The sequence below is a fragment of the Gymnoscopelus microlampas genome (assembly GCF_963454915.1).
Source record: "Gymnoscopelus microlampas genome assembly, chromosome: 23".
Lineage (NCBI taxonomy): Eukaryota > Metazoa > Chordata > Actinopteri > Myctophiformes > Myctophidae > Gymnoscopelus > Gymnoscopelus microlampas.
The window spans coordinates 437,828-456,701 of NC_139960.1; the positions used below are offsets into that span (position 1 = coordinate 437,828).

Genomic DNA, 18,874 nt, shown 5'->3' on the forward strand with positions numbered 1-18,874 from the left:
AGTGGCCGCACAACGGAGATCACTGCTCTGCGGGGCGATATGAACATGATCAGAACAAGGCTGGATGAGCCAGGATGGGAAAGGAGATAAATTGTCTGCTTCGGGATGAATATGGATTATTTGGATCGATTTAGACCCCCCCCCCCCCCCCCCCCGGTTCTTCCTCTGGTGGCTACAATGTGGTGAAGACCCCCCCCCCATGGACACCTGTTGTTATGACTCTGGGTCGGAACCCAATCAAGGTCGTCTCCCACAGCCTCACAACTCTCTGTGTTATCGCTCTGACATCACAGAGCACCAGATAACTAGACTGGGTGAAAACACCAAGGACAAACCTCAGGTCTACTCTCTACACACACACACACATGGTTCTTCTCATGAATGTAACATAACCCGCACACACATGTCTATGTCTGCTGTGGTGTTGGGGAGTGTTGTTTGTGTAAACTGTGCTCCGCTGTACCGACTCTAATTCCTAACATGTTCACATGTCATGGCAATAAAGTCTTCTGATTCTGAACGCCACTGAAGTAAGAATAGGAACCAATATGAACCAATGGAATGGATCCATGGGTCGTGCCGCGTCGTGAGCATGCGCACAACACGGGAGACGCACGCGCAGTAGCATTTAAGTGCATTCTCAGATTTGACCACCAGGCTTTGGCCGCTTCACTGTTCTACCGTAGTTCTGGGGGCTTGGTACAGACACACAGACAGACAGACAGACAGACAGACACACACACAGACACAGACACAGACACACAGACAGACACACAGACAGACAGACAGACACAGACACAGACCGACAGACAGACAGACACACACACACAGACACAGACACAGACAGACAGACAGACAGAGGTCTTACATAACAGGGTCAAACATGTTGCGTATCTTCAGGCAGGGTGTCAGGCTGTTAGGAGGAGAGTTCCGTCTGTCCAGAGGAAAGGCTGACAACACAACAATAGAGACGGTCAATACATCACCATCTTTATCCCTAGTGGGGAAGAGACCCGGTAGAACTAAAAGACAAGTCATTTTATGCTTGGTTTTGATTGGGTGTTGCGCTCTGAAAACAGCAGATCTACAAGCTCTACAAGGTGTGAGCGTTGTGAGTTGTGTTAGATCTGCTATTTTCAGCATGCAACCAAGTGTAAAGGTCATTACACACCTGCCATTATGCTAATATACGCAAGATTCTGACTCGGTCCGAATAAATAAAAGACGCTTTTTCGCTCAGAGAAACTGATGTGGATCTGATCTTACATTGACTTTACAAAGGTTTTAAAAAAAACGCATTATTCGCATGAAAACAATGGCTTCAAATCAGGCATTATGACGCCATCAAGGCACCGACAGAATACATTTTAGTCGACTATAACTAGACAAAAACTACAACATCTCAGGTGACTAAAATATGACTAAAACTAAATCAAAATGAACACTGCGTATCATTACACAATAACAATGCGTAACCCTAACCACAATCATTTTAACCACTGCAGACATTTTGTTTGGCAATTAAAAGAAATAGCAGATAAGCTCACAGCGTGACTTTGGGCCACGCTGTGAGCTTGTAGATCTGATATATTTTTTTTTAAATATATATATCAAAAAATGTTTGGAAAAATGTAGAATTGTGACAAGTTTAAATCTGCTAAATGCCTTTACACTGTAAAGTGCACATCCATACATATTCGCGCCAGCCATGTGCGGATGCCATTTTGTCAAAACATAGCAGATCTACAAGCTCACAGCGCGTCACCCGGTGCCACGCTGTGAGCTTGTAGATCTGCTATGTTTTGAACGGCCCAGAGACAGCGTGTCTCATAGTGCACGTGGTCAGTGTGGGCGTGGTCAGTGTGGGCGTGCACGTGGTCAGTGTGGGCGTGCACGTGGTCAGCGTGGGCGTGGCTCTAACCTTTCCCCTGCCACACTTTGGACGGGATGACGGACAGCTTGTCGCTCAGGCTGAGTGACGGCTGGATCCAGCGCCACACCAGGAAGTCGGCCCCGCCCATCCTCTGTGTCTCTGTGCGGATACGAGACTCGTTGGCCGACAGGAAGCTGACCGCCCGGTCCCACACACGCTTCATCTTCCTCCTGGTGGAGAGACCAGGAACAACAACAACACATATGGTTTAACCCAGGGGTCTTCAACCTTTACAGGCCAAGGACCCCCTTAGCTGAGAGAGACATGAAGCAGGGACCCCTTAGCTGACAGAGAGATGAAGCAGGGACCCCTTAGCTGACAGAGAGATGAAGCAGGGACCCCTTAGCTGACAGAGAGATGAAGCAGGGACCCCTTAGCTGAGAGAGAGATGAAGCAGGGACCCCTTAGCTGAGAGAGAGATGAAGCAGGGACCCCTTAGCTGAGAGAGAGATGAAGCAGGGACCCCTTAGCTGAGAGAGAGATGAAGCAGGGACCCCTTAGCTGAGAGAGAGATGAAGCAGGGACCCCTTAGCTGAGAGAGAGATGAAGCAGGGACCCCTTAGCTGAGAGAGAGATGAAGCAGGGACCCCTTAGCTGAGAGAGATGAAGCAGGGACCCCTTAGCTGAGAGAGATGAAGCAGGGACCCCTTAGCTGAGAGAGAGATGAAGCAGGGACCCCTTAGCTGAGAGAGAGATGAAGCAGGGACCCCTTAGCTGAGAGAGAGATGAAGCAGGGACCCCTTAGCTGAGAGAGAGATGAAGCAGGGACCCCTTAGCTGAGAGACAGCCTAGAGAGCCTATAGATGCATATCAATGCTTCATTTCTGTGACCGGCCGTGTAGGGGTTAAGTCACGTGCGCGTCACGTCTTTAAAACAGCGTCCCACCACCAACCTAATGACCAATGAAGTCCACCATCACAACACCAGAGGCAGCTCCACTGATCATGTTCAACCCAGATTTGACACAAACAAGGGAATGAACTCTTTCTCATGCTATGCAACACAAATGTGGAACGCCCTACCCAAATGAGTAAAGGAGTGTAAAACCCTACTCACTTTCAAAACTGCCCTAAAGTTACACCTTCAGGAGGCTGACATTCTAAACTGGCCCCTGTAGAAGTCTTAACCTACCCCCCCCCCCCTCCTCCTAAAACTGTCAATAGACCACCGAAGTCCTGACGTCACTCGTTCATCCTCTGGTTCATAAAGTCATGTCTCTATGGAGAATAACATTGGGTCATCATAGAATCGTCTCGTATAAGAATTGTGGTCCAGAAATAAACAAACTGTCTCTGTGATATTGTCAGGGAGGAGGTTCTGTATGGTTTATGATAGTCAGTCACTTATATTTGATACAGTCTGTTTCTGGGGAAAATGTAACTCATTCGGTGGAAGTAACATTATGGTTTTCTCACCGTCAGTTGATGCTTCATATCCATAAGAGTCAAACCACCGCGGGGTCATTAGTTTATTTTTGGAACACAGTTCTTATTTGACGCGATATTAAACACGTCTATGGGATTCAGAATGGGGGGGGGGAAACTGCGAACCAGGTAGACAAACAAAGGATGCGTAAATTACGTCAGACTTCGGTGCTCTATTGTACATGTTTCTTGTTTTTCATAGCAGTAACCTGTAAGCTGATTGGATGACGTTCTGCATAGTAGTGTATATTTATATGTCTTAAATGTCATCATGATGTGAGAGCACAGGATCTCATTTTAAATAAGACAAGTGCTTTTATGAGCGATCCACTTTAGAGGACCTTGTATTGTGAATTGTACTTCCATGTACTGTTACCATGTCTTTATAAATAAAGTATTCAATCAATCAATCAATCAATCAAACCAACACAACACTGGGTTTAGTGTAGAGGGAAGGAAAAAAGAGCAGACCAAGTACGGAGTGAAAAGTCAAGAAACGTGAATCCAACGAAGATGAAATCTAGTTTAATCTGCTACACATTTTATACAATATGTAGTGGGGGGTCCCTGCTTCATCTCTCTGTCTCTCACTAAGGGGTCCCTGCTTCATCTCTCTGTCTCTCACTAAGGGGTCCCTGCTTCATCTCTCTGTCTCTCACTAAGGGGTCCTTGGCCTGAAGAACCTTGAAGACCCCTGGTTTAACACATTAACCCTTTAAGACCTGCAGGCCGACTCTACAGAGGCTCATATGTGTCACTGTGGGGGGTCCTTTGGCCTGGGGAAAAAGGGTGTTCAGGGTGTGATGTGTTACCTGTCCTGCGGGGGCACCAGAGAGTCTCTGACGTGGGGGATGGGCAGGTAGGGCTGGAGGTCCTTGTTCTCCTGACACGCCTCACTGTGACTCCTCAACACGTCTACACACACACACACACACACACACACACACACACACACACACACACATACACACACACAGGGATGAGACCGGGGTCTCACCATAAGGTTTCAGGTTGTAACATGTTCAGCGCTCTGACGTCATTAGTGTTGGGATGGATCCAACATTGAGGAAGTGTGATCAAGAGCCACGTTATGAGCTTGTAGATCTGCTATTTTTTTTGAAGAAAATCTTGACAGCCGGAATGTAGACGGCATCCCGGGAGCAGTATGGGTTAGTATATATATATATATATACATATATGGAGCAGTATGGGTTAGTATATATATATATATATATACATATATGGAGCAGTATGGGTTAGTATATATATATATATATATACATATATGGAGCAGTATGGGTTAGTATATATATATATATATATATACATACATATATGGAGCAGTATGGGTTAGTATATATATATATATATATATATATATATATATATATATATATATATATATATATATATATATATATATATATATATATATATATATATATATGGAGCAGTATGGGTTAGTATATATATATATATATATATATATATATATATATATATATATATATATATATATATATATATACATATATGGAGCAGTATGGGTTAGTATATATATATATATATATATATACATACATATATGGAGCAGTATGGGTTAGTATATATATATATATATATATATATATATATATATATATATATATATATATATATATATATGGAGCAGTATGGGTTAGTATATATATATATATATATATATATATATATATATATATATATATATATATATATATATATATGGAGCAGTATGGGTTAGCGCCCCATGCTGTGTCTTCCGTGAGGAAGAAGCCCAACAAACCCACGGTGAGGCCTTTAGGAGGGCCATTCCAGCGTACCGCAAGCGGGGCTAATACCATTAGATGGCCCAATCTAGTGGTATCGGCCCAAGGAACCATCACGCCAGAAGGAAATGTTTGGATCGGGGCGGTGCACCGGATCTGACGCAGCGCTCAGGTCCTGGACCTGGTGAGGCGAAGGAGGAGCCCGGCCAGGAGACAACCCACAGAGCCTAGTCCCTCCACGTGCCAGAGCCTCCCCGAGTCCCGGCAGAGTAGTTCCGGAGAAGCAGACTGAGTGGCCCTGTCTTTCCCTAAGAGGACTGACCGTGGGTAGCTACTGGGACGTAAGTCTGTCTTTCCCTCAGAGGACTGACCGTGGGTAGCTACTGGGACGTAAGTCTGTCTTTCCCTCAGAGGACTGACCGTGGGTAGCTACTGGGACGTAAGTCTGTCTTTCCCTCAGAGGACTGACCGTGGGTAGCTACTGGGACGTAAGTCGGGGCTTGATCAACCCTGGCTGGGTCACCTGGGCGATGTTGTATGTTGCGAGACCCGAAACACCCGATGACCCCAGGCTACAACACTGATGATACGTCCCAGTTGCATCCATGTGATGTTTTTCTTTATTTGACAATGTGTGAATACGTATATTTATTCTTAAGTGAACATTTGTAACTCAAATCTTTGCTTCTGGAGGATTCGACAAATGTCTTCTCAATCCTAACAGTTATGTTAGGATAACAAGCTTATGTTACAATAATCAGTGCTTCTCAAAACGTATTGATGTCAAGGACCCAAAAGATGATATGTACTTGGTCGCGGACCCCCATCTAAACATATGTTGTTCCAGCCAGCCCCCCACCCCCCCAGAAGCACATATCAGTTAAAAATGTTGACTTAAAATAATGTATATATATTCAAAGATTTGCACACATTTTCAAGATCTTTCAAAAAATAGCAGATCTACAAGCTCATATTGTAGAATGCTATCTGCGTTAACTCTGAGAGTACAAATGGATTCCATTAGTTGTTCATGTTCAAGGAGACTTGATTTCATAGATATTCTTTAGTTTGTGTCTCATTTGTGTCTCATTCCTAAAACAATAATGTGATGTAATAATCCTAATCCATAGGAAATAAGTCATTTTTGGGGTGAACTATTGCTCTTATAATCATCCTCTCCAGTCTCCACCATATCAGACATGTTTTAAAGGGATATTTCACCTTCCAACATGTGTGGGATCATTTCAACGTCTACTCAGAGGTCAGTGTTTCACCACAGACAGTTTAAGTGATGATTCACTATTTACATATTTGATATTCATTTAATCAGACACGCCCCCTTCCTATATAAACCCATTATAACTTCATCTAAAACACCGTCCTTGGTTCTGCTGACTCTAATGTGTGAGGAGAACGTGATTTTACAATGACTTTTTTCATTTATTCATTTTGTATAGAAAATGTAATAAAATAAATGAAAATGATATTAAAATGACCCTAAACATTTAAGTATGTTCATGTCATGCGTGTTGTAAGCGTGTTCTTACCAATGATCCTCTCCACCATGTCATACATGTTCCTCGTCTCCTCTTCTTCTCTCCTCCATCGGTACTTCATGTAGAACACTAGCGCCCACAGGAGGCCAATCACTGCATAGCGCACACACACACACACAGAGAGGAGAGGAGAGCACACGCACAGAGAGGAGAGCACACACACACACACACACACACACACACACACACACACACACACACACACACACACACACACACACACACACACACACACACACACACACACACACACACACACACACACACACACACACACACACTAAACTTTAACATCAAGGCTACAGGTACATTAGGTACTTGAGTATCTTTTTTTCTCATGCCAAGGACCCCTAAATTGATAAACATTTGGCCGCAGACCCCCCCATCTGAAAATGTGTTGTGCCAGGGACCCCCCCCCATAAAAAAAAAAAAAAAACAAAACAAAGACTTGAGTTAAAATGTTCATTTTAAAAATATATATATAAAGATTTGCACACATTTTCACGATTTTTCAAAAATAGCAGATCTACAAGCTCGTAGTGCGCCACTCGGTGTTAACTCATTCCGCTGGGGACCCCCGGTACCCCCCCACCTCCCCAAGGACCACTGGTTGAGAACCACTGCTCTAGGGTCGTCCTTATATGGCGAGTAAAAACCCACCGATATGTAAGGCTGAGCCGATGAGGGATAATTGTGTTCAGAGATAGTTCAGTTCAGTAAGAATAATATCAAAACTTTTCCTTTAGTTTTAGTTTTAGTTTTTTGTTTGTCTTGTGGGTCCTGTTCATTTTCATTTTATTGTCTTATTTCTTTGTGTATATTGTATGTGTGTGTACAAAAAAATAATAAAAATTCCAAGTGACAAAAAAAACAAAAAAACTAATAGAAACCACAGGTAACTGGCCTTACAACCCAAATACCAGACTACCCACACCGGTTACTAGAGCCCCCCCCCCCCCCCCCCCCCCCCACACAGAGGTTCATCCAGGGCTCAGCAAACTTTCATATCAAAAGAGCCATTTCGGACCAAAAAAAATCTGTCTGTGCCGCAAATATAATTGAGCGTTATATTGAAGTCAACATTGGCTATTAAGTGTATATTAACAAATATATATTAATATAATATATATATTATGTATATTATCAAAATGACTAAATACAAATACATGTTAATCAAACATACAGGAAATCACATTATTGGCAGTGAAAGCAAACGACTCTGTCCATATGAACTATTACATTCACTGTTTCTTTATTTATTTATTCGTTTGGAATCAGAACGGTTTGTTTAAACCACCCCCTAACCCGCCAGACCCTCCTGTCTGGCGGGTTAGGGGGTGGAGGTGGGTGCGTTAGAGGTCAGGGGTTAGGGGGTGGAGGTGGGTGTGTTAGAGGTCAGGGGTTAGGGGGTGGAGGTGGGTGTGTTAGAGGTCAGGGGTTAGGGGTTAGGGGGTGGGTGTGTTAGAGGTCAGGGGTTAGGGGTTAGGGGGTGGGTGTGTTAGAGGTCAGGGGTTAGGGGGTGGAGGTGGGTGTGTTAGAGGTCAGGGGTTAGGGGTTAGGGGGTGGGTGTGTTAGAGGTCAGGGGTTAGGGGTTAGGGGGTGGGTGTGTTAGAGGTCAGGGGTCAGGTACCTGCGAGGATGAGGATGACTCGGTGGATGACGGTGAAGAAGGCTCTCCTCAGACGACACAGGAAGGACATGTTGGGATGAATGGACTCCAGCTGCACGATGTCCTGGACGTCTGCCACCTGCTGGTCTGGAGTCTCTCCTCTTAACCTAGAAATATGATCATCTTTATAATAAACCCATTTATAACCTGGGAAAGCTACATGTTGTTATACATTATACCTTTCATCTGTGTTAGTGGTCAATTTAAAATGTCAACAATGGAAGTGTATGGATATGTAAACAGCAACATAACGTATCGTTTGTACTAAGTACTTGTGTGTTGGATTTAGCAATGTTAAGAAAAAATAAAAGAGGGGTTTAAATTACTTTTTCATTCCATATCCATAATAATAAATGTTTCCCTTTAAAAACCTGCTCTATCCATACGTTTCACACAGATTTAATGTCTTTGTTAAATAGTTACTGTATGGATTTTAAATCATTGAATCGTATGGCCATGAATGGCCTGGCCTGGTAAACCCTCCCTCCGGAAATCTCATTTCCATTTGATTTCTGGAGTGAGTCTGGCCTGATCCGCCTTTCTGCAATATTGGCTGTGTACGCCGAACGGACGAGCCTATCAGCGTCGTCGCTCATCGTTCTGTGATTGACAGCGACAGTTGGCCAATCAGGTGGCGAGTTCGAGTGAGCCCGAATGAAGCCGAGTGCTGCCTGAGTGACGCCGAAAAAAGACGAACGGCAGCCATTGTTGTTTCTGCGAGTGCCTTCACTTCTTATTTTTGTTTTTAAAACGGTCTCAAACTTCTTTTTTGAGGCACGGAATTTACTATTAAGAAATCGTTTGGATAGAATTTAGTTGTTTAACTTCATATATGAGGTCAATTAATCATGACAGAGCCTATTTGTCATGATTAATTGACCTCATATATGAAGTTAAACAACTAAATTCTATCCAAACGATTGGCCGTCTCAAAAGTCCCGTTGCGTCACATAGTCTGGAGGTGGTAAAAATGAACTGCTGATTGGCTGAAGCGGAGAAACGATCATTGGTTGAAGGGGTTGTCAGTCAACGGTATTACTCCCGCCCAACTCCAGCCCACAGCCAATATTGCAGAATGGGCGTTCAGGCCAGACTCACTCCTGGAATCAAATGGAAATGAGATTTCTGGAGGGAGGGTTTACCAGGCTAATGAATGGCCATGGTGAGGAGATTAGTGTTTGTAAGGTTCTGTCTGTGTCTCTTTTATGTCCATAAAGATGTGTGTAATGATGTAACAGTGAGTAGGTTAGTGTCTGTGTCTCTTTTATGTCTATAAAGATGTTTGTAATGATGTAACAGTGAGTAGGTTAGTGTCTGTGTCTCTTTTATGTCCATAAAGATGTTTGTAATGATGTAATGGTGAGTAGGTTAGTGTCTGTGTCTCTTTTATGTCCATAAAGATGTGTGTAATGATGTAACAGTGAGTAGGTTAGTGTCTGTGTCTCTTTTATGTCTATAAAGATGTGTGTAATGATGTAATGGTGAGTAGGTTAGTGTCTGTGTCTCTTTTATGTCCATAAAGATGTGTGTAATGATGTAATGGTGAGTAGGTTAGTGTCTGTGTCTCTTTTATGTCTATAAAGATGTGTGTAATGATGTAACAGTGAGTAGGTTAGTGTCTGTGTCTCTTTTATGTCTATAAAGATGTGTGTAATGATGTAATGGTGAGTAGGTTAGTGTCTGTGTCTCTTTTATGTCTATAAAGATGTGTGTAATGATGTAACAGTGAGTAGGTTAGTGTCTGTGTCTCTTTTATGTCTATAAAGATGTGTGTAATGATGTAACAGTGAGTAGGTTAGTGTCTGTGTCTCTTTTATGTCTATAAAGATGTTTGTAATGATGTAACAGTGAGTAGGTTAGTGTCTGTGTCTCTTTTATGTCTATAAAGATGTGTGTAATGATGTAACAGTGAGTAGGTTAGTGTCTGTGTCTCTTTTATGTCCATAAAGATGTGTGTAATGATGTAACAGTGAGTAGGTTAGTGTCTGTGTCTCTTTTATGTCTATAAAGATGTTTGTAATGATGTAACGGTGAGTAGGTTAGTGTCTGTGTCTCTTTTATGTCTATAAAGATGTGTGTAATGATGTAACGGTGAGTAGGTTAGTGTCTGTGTCTCTTTTATGTCTATAAAGATGTGTGTAATGATGTAACAGTGAGTAGGTTAGTGTCTGTGTCTCTTTTATGTCTATAAAGATGTTTGTAATGATGTAACGGTGAGTAGGTTAGTGTCTGTGTCTCTTTTATGTCTATAAAGATGTGTGTAATGATGTAACAGTGAGTAGGTTAGTGTCTGTGTCTCTTTTATGTCTATAAAGATGTGTGTAATGATGTAACAGTGAGTGTTAGTGTCTGTGTCTCTTTTATGTCTATAAAGATGTTTGTAATGATGTAACGGTGAGTAGGTTAGTGTCTGTGTCTCTTTTATGTCTATAAAGATGTGTGTAATGATGTAACAGTGAGTAGGTTAGTGTCTGTGTCTCTTTTATGTCTATAAAGATGTGTGTAATGATGTAACAGTGAGTAGGTTAGTGTCTGTGTCTCTTTTATGTCTATAAAGATGTTTGTAATGATGTAACGGTGAGTAGGTTAGTGTCTGTGTCTCTTTTATGTCTATAAAGATGTGTGTAATGATGTAACAGTGAGTAGGTTAGTGTCTGTGTCTCTTTTATGTCTATAAAGATGTGTGTAATGATGTAATGGTGAGTAGGTTAGTGTCTGTGTCTCTTTTATGTCCATAAAGATGTGTGTAATGATGTAACAGTGAGTAGGTTAGTGTCTGTGTCTCTTTTATGTCCATAAAGATGTTTGTAATGATGTAACAGTGAGTAGGTTAGTGTCTGTGTCTCTTTTATGTCTATAAAGATGTGTGTAATGATGTAACAGTGAGTAGGTTAGTGTCTGTGTCTCTTTTATGTCTATAAAGATGTGTGTAATGATGTAATGGTGAGTAGGTTAGTGTCTGTGTCTCTTTTATGTCTATAAAGATGTGTGTAATGATGTAACAGTGAGTAGGTTAGTGTCTGTGTCTCTTTTATGTCTATAAAGATGTGTGTAATGATGTAACAGTGAGTAGGTTAGTGTCTGTGTCTCTTTTATGTCTATAAAGATGTGTGTAATGATGTAACAGTGAGTAGGTTAGTGTCTGTGTCTCTTTTATGTCTATAAAGATGTGTGTAATGATGTAACAGTGAGTAGGTTAGTGTCTGTGTCTCTTTTATGTCTATAAAGATGTGTGTAATGATGTAATGGTGAGTAGGTTAGTGTCTGTGTCTCTTTTATGTCTATAAAGATGTTTGTAATGATGTAATGGTGAGTAGGTTAGTGTCTGTGTCTCTTTTATGTCTATAAAGATGTGTGTAATGATGTAACAGTGAGTAGGTTAGTGTCTGTGTCTCTTTTATGTCTATAAAGATGTGTGTAATGATGTAACAGTGAGTAGGTTAGTGTCTGTGTCTCTTTTATGTCTATAAAGATGTGTGTAATGATGTAACAGTGAGTAGGTTAGTGTCTGTGTCTCTTTTATGTCTATAAAGATGTGTGTAATGATGTAACAGTGAGTAGGTTAGTGTCTGTGTCTCTTTTATGTCTATAAAGATGTGTGTAATGATGTAATGGTGAGTAGGTTAGTGTCTGTGTCTCTTTTATGTCCATAAAGATGTTTGTAATGATGTAACAGTGAGTAGGTTAGTGTCTGTGTCTCTTTTATGTCTATAAAGATGTTTGTAATGATGTAATGGTGAGTAGGTTAGTGTCTGTGTCTCTTTTATGTCTATAAAGATGTGTGTAATGATGTAATGGTGAGTAGGTTAGTGTCTGTGTCTCTTTTATGTCTATAAAGATGTTTGTAATGATGTAATGGTGAGTAGGTTAGTGTCTGTGTCTCTTTTATGTCTATAAAGATGTGTGTAATGATGTAACAGTGAGTAGGTTAGTGTCTGTGTCTCTTTTATGTCTATAAAGATGTTTGTAATGATGTAACAGTGAGTAGGTTAGTGTCTGTGTCTCTTTTATGTCCATAAAGATGTGTGTAATGATGTAACAGTGAGTAGGTTAGTGTCTGTGTCTCTTTTATGTCTATAAAGATGTGTGTAATGATGTAACAGTGAGTAGGTTAGTGTCTGTGTCTCTTTTATGTCTATAAAGATGTGTGTAATGATGTAACAGTGAGTAGGTTAGTGTCTGTGTCTCTTTTATGTCTATAAAGATGTGTGTAATGATGTAACAGTGAGTAGGTTAGTGTCTGTGTCTCTTTATGTCTATAAAGATGTGTGTAATGATGTAACAGTGAGTAGGTTAGTGTCTGTGTCTCTTTTATGTCCATAAAGATGTGTGTAATGATGTAACAGTGAGTAGGTTAGTGTCTGTGTCTCTTTTATGTCTATAAAGATGTGTGTAATGATGTAACAGTGAGTAGGTTAGTGTCTGTGTCTCTTTTATGTCTATAAAGATGTGTGTAATGATGTAACAGTGAGTAGGTTAGTGTCTGTGTCTCTTTTATGTCTATAAAGATGTGTGTAATGATGTAACAGTGAGTAGGTTAGTGTCTGTGTCTCTTTTATGTCTATAAAGATGTGTGTAATGATGTAACAGTGAGTAGGTTAGTGTCTGTGTCTCTTTTATGTCTATAAAGATGTGTGTAATGATGTAACAGTGAGTAGGTTAGTGTCTGTGTCTCTTTTATGTCTATAAAGATGTGTGTAATGATGTAACAGTGAGTAGGTTAGTGTCTGTGTCTCTTTTATGTCTATAAAGATGTGTGTAATGATGTAACAGTGAGTAGGTTAGTGTCTGTGTCTCTTTTATGTCCATAAAGATGTGTGTAATGATGTAACAGTGAGTAGGTTAGTGTCTGTGTCTCTTTTATGTCCATAAAGATGTGTGTAATGATGTAACAGTGAGTAGGTTAGTGTCTGTGTCTCTTTTATGTCTATAAAGATGTGTGTAATGATGTAACAGTGAGTAGGTTAGTGTCTGTGTCTCTTTTATGTCTATAAAGATGTTTGTAATGATGTAACAGTGAGTAGGTTAGTGTCTGTGTCTCTTTTATGTCTATAAAGATGTTTGTAATGATGTAACAGTGAGTAGGTTAGTGTCTGTGTCTCTTTTATGTCCATAAAGATGTGTGTAATGATGTAACAGTGAGTAGGTTAGTGTCTGTGTCTCTTTTATGTCTATAAAGATGTGTGTAATGATGTAACAGTGAGTAGGTTAGTGTCTGTGTCTCTTTTATGTCTATAAAGATGTGTGTAATGATGTAACAGTGAGTAGGTTAGTGTCTGTGTCTCTTTTATGTCTATAAAGATGTTTGTAATGATGTAACTGGTGAGTAGGTTAGTGTCTGTGTCTCTTTTATGTCTATAAAGATGTGTGTAATGATGTAACAGTGAGTAGGTTAGTGTCTGTGTCTCTTTTATGTCTATAAAGATGTGTGTAATGATGTAACAGTGAGTAGGTTAGTGTCTGTGTCTCTTTTATGTCTATAAAGATGTGTGTAATGATGTAAACAGTGAGTAGGTTAGTGTCTGTGTCTCTTTTATGTCCATAAAGATGTGTGTAATGATGTAACAGTGAGTAGGTTAGTGTCTGTGTCTCTTTTATGTCTATAAAGATGTTTGTAATGATGTAACAGTGAGTAGGTTAGTGTCTGTGTCTCTTTTATGTCTATAAAGATGTGTGTAATGATGTAACAGTGAGTAGGTTAGTGTCTGTGTCTCTTTTATGTCTATAAAGATGTGTGTAATGATGTAACTGTGAGTAGGTTAGTGTCTGTGTCTCTTTTATGTCCATAAAGATGTGTGTAATGATGTAACAGTGAGTAGGTTAGTGTCTGTGTCTCTTTTATGTCTATAAAGATGTGTGTAATGATGTAATGGTGAGTAGGTTAGTGTCTGTGTCTCTTTTATGTCTATAAAGATGTGTGTAATGATGTAACAGTGAGTAGGTTAGTGTCTGTGTCTCTTTTATGTCTATAAAGATGTGTGTAATGATGTAACAGTGAGTAGGTTAGTGTCTGTGTCTCTTTTATGTCTATAAAGATGTGTGTAATGATGTAACAGTGAGTAGGTTAGTGTCTGTGTCTCTTTTATGTCTATAAAGATGTGTGTAATGATGTAACAGTGAGTAGGTTAGTGTCTGTGTCTCTTTTATGTCTATAAAGATGTGTGTAATGATGTAACAGTGAGTAGGTTAGTGTCTGTGTCTCTTTTATGTCTATAAAGATGTGTGTAATGATGTAACAGTGAGTAGGTTAGTGTCTGTGTCTCTTTTATGTCTATAAAGATGTGTGTAATGATGTAACAGTGAGTAGGTTAGTGTCTGTGTCTCTTTTATGTCTATAAAGATGTGTGTAATGATGTAACAGTGAGTAGGTTAGTGTCTGTGTCTCTTTTATGTCTATAAAGATGTGTGTAATGATGTAATGGTGAGTAGGTTAGTGTCTGTGTCTCTTTTATGTCTATAAAGATGTTTGTAATGATGTAATGGTGAGTAGGTTAGTGTCTGTGTCTCTTTTATGTCTATAAAGATGTTTGTAATGATGTAACAGTGAGTAGGTTAGTGTCTGTGTCTCTTTTATGTCTATAAAGATGTGTGTAATGATGTAACAGTGAGTAGGTTAGTGTCTGTGTCTCTTTTATGTCTATAAAGATGTGTGTAATGATGTAACAGTGAGTAGGTTAGTGTCTGTGTCTCTTTTATGTCTATAAAGATGTGTGTAATGATGTAATGGTGAGTAGGTTAGTGTCTGTGTCTCTTTTATGTCTATAAAGATGTTTGTAATGATGTAACAGTGAGTAGGTTAGTGTCTGTGTCTCTTTTATGTCTATAAAGATGTGTGTAATGATGTAACAGTGAGTAGGTTAGTGTCTGTGTCTCTTTTATGTCTATAAAGATGTGTGTAATGATGTAACGGTGAGTAGGTTAGTGTCTGTGTCTCTTTTATGTCTATAAAGATGTGTGTAATGATGTAACAGTGAGTAGGTTAGTGTCTGTGTCTCTTTTATGTCTATAAAGATGTGTGTAATGATGTAACGGTGAGTAGGTTAGTGTCTGTGTCTCTTTTATGTCTATAAAGATGTGTGTAATGATGTAACAGTGAGTAGGTTAGTGTCTGTGTCTCTTTTATGTCTATAAAGATGTGTGTAATGATGTAACAGTGAGTAGGTTAGTGTCTGTGTCTCTTTTATGTCCATAAAGATGTGTGTAATGATGTAACAGTGAGTAGGTTAGTGTCTGTGTCTCTTTTATGTCTATAAAGATGTGTGTAATGATGTAATGGTGAGTAGGTTAGTGTCTGTGTCTCTTTTATGTCTATAAAGATGTGTGTAATGATGTAATGGTGAGTAGGTTAGTGTCTGTGTCTCTTTTATGTCTATAAAGATGTTTGTAATGATGTAACAGTGAGTAGGTTAGTGTCTGTGTCTCTTTTATGTCTATAAAGATGTGTGTAATGATGTAATGGTGAGTAGGTTAGTGTCTGTGTCTCTTTTATGTCTATAAAGATGTGTGTAATGATGTAATGGTGAGTAGGTTAGTGTCTGTGTCTCTTTTATGTCTATAAAGATGTGTGTAATGATGTAACAGTGAGTAGGTTAGTGTCTGTGTCTCTTTTATGTCTATAAAGATGTGTGTAATGATGTAATGGTGAGTAGGTTAGTGTCTGTGTCTCTTTTATGTCTATAAAGATGTGTGTAATGATGTAATGGTGAGTAGGTTAGTGTCTGTGTCTCTTTTATGTCTATAAAGATGTGTGTAATGATGTAATGGTGAGTAGGTTAGTGTCTGTGTCTCTTTTATGTCTATAAAGATGTGTGTAATGATGTAATGGTGAGTAGGTTAGTGTCTGTGTCTCTTTTATGTCTATAAAGATGTGTGTAATGATGTAACAGTGAGTAGGTTAGTGTCTGTGTCTCTTTTATGTCTATAAAGATGTGTGTAATGATGTAACAGTGAGTAGGTTAGTGTCTGTGTCTCTTTTATGTCTATAAAGATGTGTGTAATGATGTAACAGTGAGTAGGTTAGTGTCTGTGTCTCTTTTATGTCTATAAAGATGTGTGTAATGATGTAACAGTGAGTAGGTTAGTGTCTGTGTCTCTTTTATGTCTATAAAGATGTGTGTAATGATGTAACAGTGAGTAGGTTAGTGTCTGTGTCTCTTTTATGTCTATAAAGATGTTTGTAATGATGTAACAGTGAGTAGGTTAGTGTCTGTGTCTCTTTTATGTCTATAAAGATGTGTGTAATGATGTAACAGTGAGTAGGTTAGTGTCTGTGTCTCTTTTATGTCTATAAAGATGTTTGTAATGATGTAACAGTGAGTAGGTTAGTGTCTGTGTCTCTTTTATGTCTATAAAGATGTGTGTAATGATGTAACAGTGAGTAGGTTAGTGTCTGTGTCTCTTTTATGTCTATAAAGATGTTTGTAATGATGTAACAGTGAGTAGGTTAGTGTCTGTGTCTCTTTTATGTCTATAAAGATGTGTGTAATGATGTAACAGTGAGTAGGTTAGTGTCTGTGTCTCTTTTATGTCTATAAAGATGTTTGTAATGATGTAACAGTGAGTAGGTTAGTGTCTGTGTCTCTTTTATGTCTATAAAGATGTGTGTAATGATGTAACAGTGAGTAGGTTAGTGTCTGTGTCTCTTTTATGTCTATAAAGATGTGTGTAATGATGTAACAGTGAGTAGGTTAGTGTCTGTGTCTCTTTTATGTCTATAAAGATGTGTGTAATGATGTAACAGTGAGTAGGTTAGTGTCTGTGTCTCTTTTATGTCTATAAAGATGTGTGTAATGATGTAACAGTGAGTAGGTTAGTGTCTGTGTCTCTTTTATGTCTATAAAGATGTGTGTAATGATGTAACAGTGAGTAGGTTAGTGTCTGTGTCTCTTTTATGTCCATAAAGATGTGTGTAATGATGTAACAGTGAGTAGGTTAGTGTCTGTGTCTCTTTTATGTCTATAAAGATGTGTGTAATGATGTAACAGTGAGTAGGTTAGTGTCTGTGTCTCTTTTATGTCCATAAAGATGTGTGTAATGATGTAACAGTGAGTAGGTTAGTGTCTGTGTCTCTTTTATGTCTATAAAGATGTGTGTAATGATGTAACAGTGAGTAGGTTAGTGTCTGTGTCTCTTTTATGTCCATAAAGATGTGTGTAATGATGTAACAGTGAGTAGGTTAGTGTCTGTGTCTCTTTTATGTCTATAAAGATGTGTGTAATGATGTAACAGTGAGTAGGTTAGTGTCTGTGTCTCTTTTATGTCCATAAAGATGTGTGTAATGATGTAACAGTGAGTAGGTTAGTGTCTGTGTCTCTTTTATGTCTATAAAGATGTTTGTAATGATGTAACAGTGAGTAGGTTAGTGTCTGTGTCTCTTTTATGTCCATAAAGATGTGTGTAATGATGTAACAGTGAGTAGGTTAGTGTCTGTGTCTCTTTTATGTCTATAAAGATGTGTGTAATGATGTAACAGTGAGTAGGTTAGTGTCTGTGTCTCTTTTATGTCCATAAAGATGTGTGTAATGATGTAACAGTGAGTAGGTTAGTGTCTGTGTCTCTTTTATGTCTATAAAGATGTGTGTAATGATGTAACAGTGAGTAGGTTAGTGTCTGTGTCTCTTTTATGTCTATAAAGATGTGTGTAATGATGTAACAGTGAGTAGGTTAGTGTCTGTGTCTCTTTTATGTCTATAAAGATGTTTGTAATGATGTAACAGTGAGTAGGTTAGTGTCTGTGTCTCTTTTATGTCTATAAAGATGTGTGTAATGATGTAACAGTGAGTAGGTTAGTGTCTGTGTCTCTTTTATGTCTATAAAGATGTGTGTAATGATGTAATGGTGAGTAGGTTAGTGTCTGTGTCTCTTTTATGTCTATAAAGATGTGTGTAATGATGTAACAGTGAGTAGGTTAGTGTCTGTGTCTCTTTTATGTCCATAAAGATGTGTGTAATGATGTAACAGTGAGTAGGTTAGTGTCTGTGTCTCTTTTATGTCTATAAAGATGTGTGTAATGATGTAACAGTGAGTAGGTTAGTGTCTGTGTCTCTTTTATGTCCATAAAGATGTGTGTAATGATGTAACAGTGAGTAGGTTAGTGTCTGTGTCTCTTTTATGTCCATAAAGATGTGTGTAATGATGTAACAGTGAGTAGGTTAGTGTCTGTGTCTCTTTTATGTCCATAAAGATGTTTGTAATGATGTAACAGTGAGTAGGTTAGTGTCTGTGTCTCTTTTATGTCCATAAAGATGTGTGTAATGATGTAACAGTGAGTAGGTTAGTGTCTGTGTCTCTTTTATGTCTATAAAGATGTGTGTAATGATGTAACAGTGAGTAGGTTAGTGTCTGTGTCTCTTTTATGTCTATAAAGATGTGTGTAATGATGTAACAGTGAGTAGGTTAGTGTCTGTGTCTCTTTTATGTCTATAAAGATGTGTGTAATGATGTAACAGTGAGTAGGTTAGTGTCTGTGTCTCTTTTATGTCCATAAAGATGTGTGTAATGATGT

The 18,874-nt window shown here is 39.2% G+C and overlaps 2 protein-coding genes across 4 annotated transcripts in view; both read right to left on the bottom strand.

Moving 5' to 3' along the window:
- Window positions 1-18,874, bottom strand: part of LOC311039739 (NACHT, LRR and PYD domains-containing protein 3-like) — a 246,419-nt gene that overhangs the window by 127,055 nt on the left and 100,490 nt on the right. The gene's annotated exons all lie outside the window — the stretch shown is intronic.
- Window positions 1-18,874, bottom strand: part of lemd3 (LEM domain containing 3) — a 54,891-nt gene that overhangs the window by 17,178 nt on the left and 18,839 nt on the right. For all 3 annotated transcript variants that reach the window (XR_014600197.1, XM_084049698.1, XM_084049699.1), the window contains 5 exons: window positions 8,332-8,477; window positions 6,693-6,794; window positions 4,171-4,273; window positions 1,922-2,103; window positions 869-950 (listed from right to left, as the gene is read on the bottom strand). Coding sequence is in view for 2 of the 3 variants with exons in the window: in XM_084049698.1 (XP_083905824.1) it covers window positions 869-950; window positions 1,922-2,103; window positions 4,171-4,273; window positions 6,693-6,794; window positions 8,332-8,477 (615 nt within the window). In the remaining variant the exon portion in view is untranslated. The remainder of the gene's footprint in view (window positions 1-868; window positions 951-1,921; window positions 2,104-4,170; window positions 4,274-6,692; window positions 6,795-8,331; window positions 8,478-18,874) is intronic.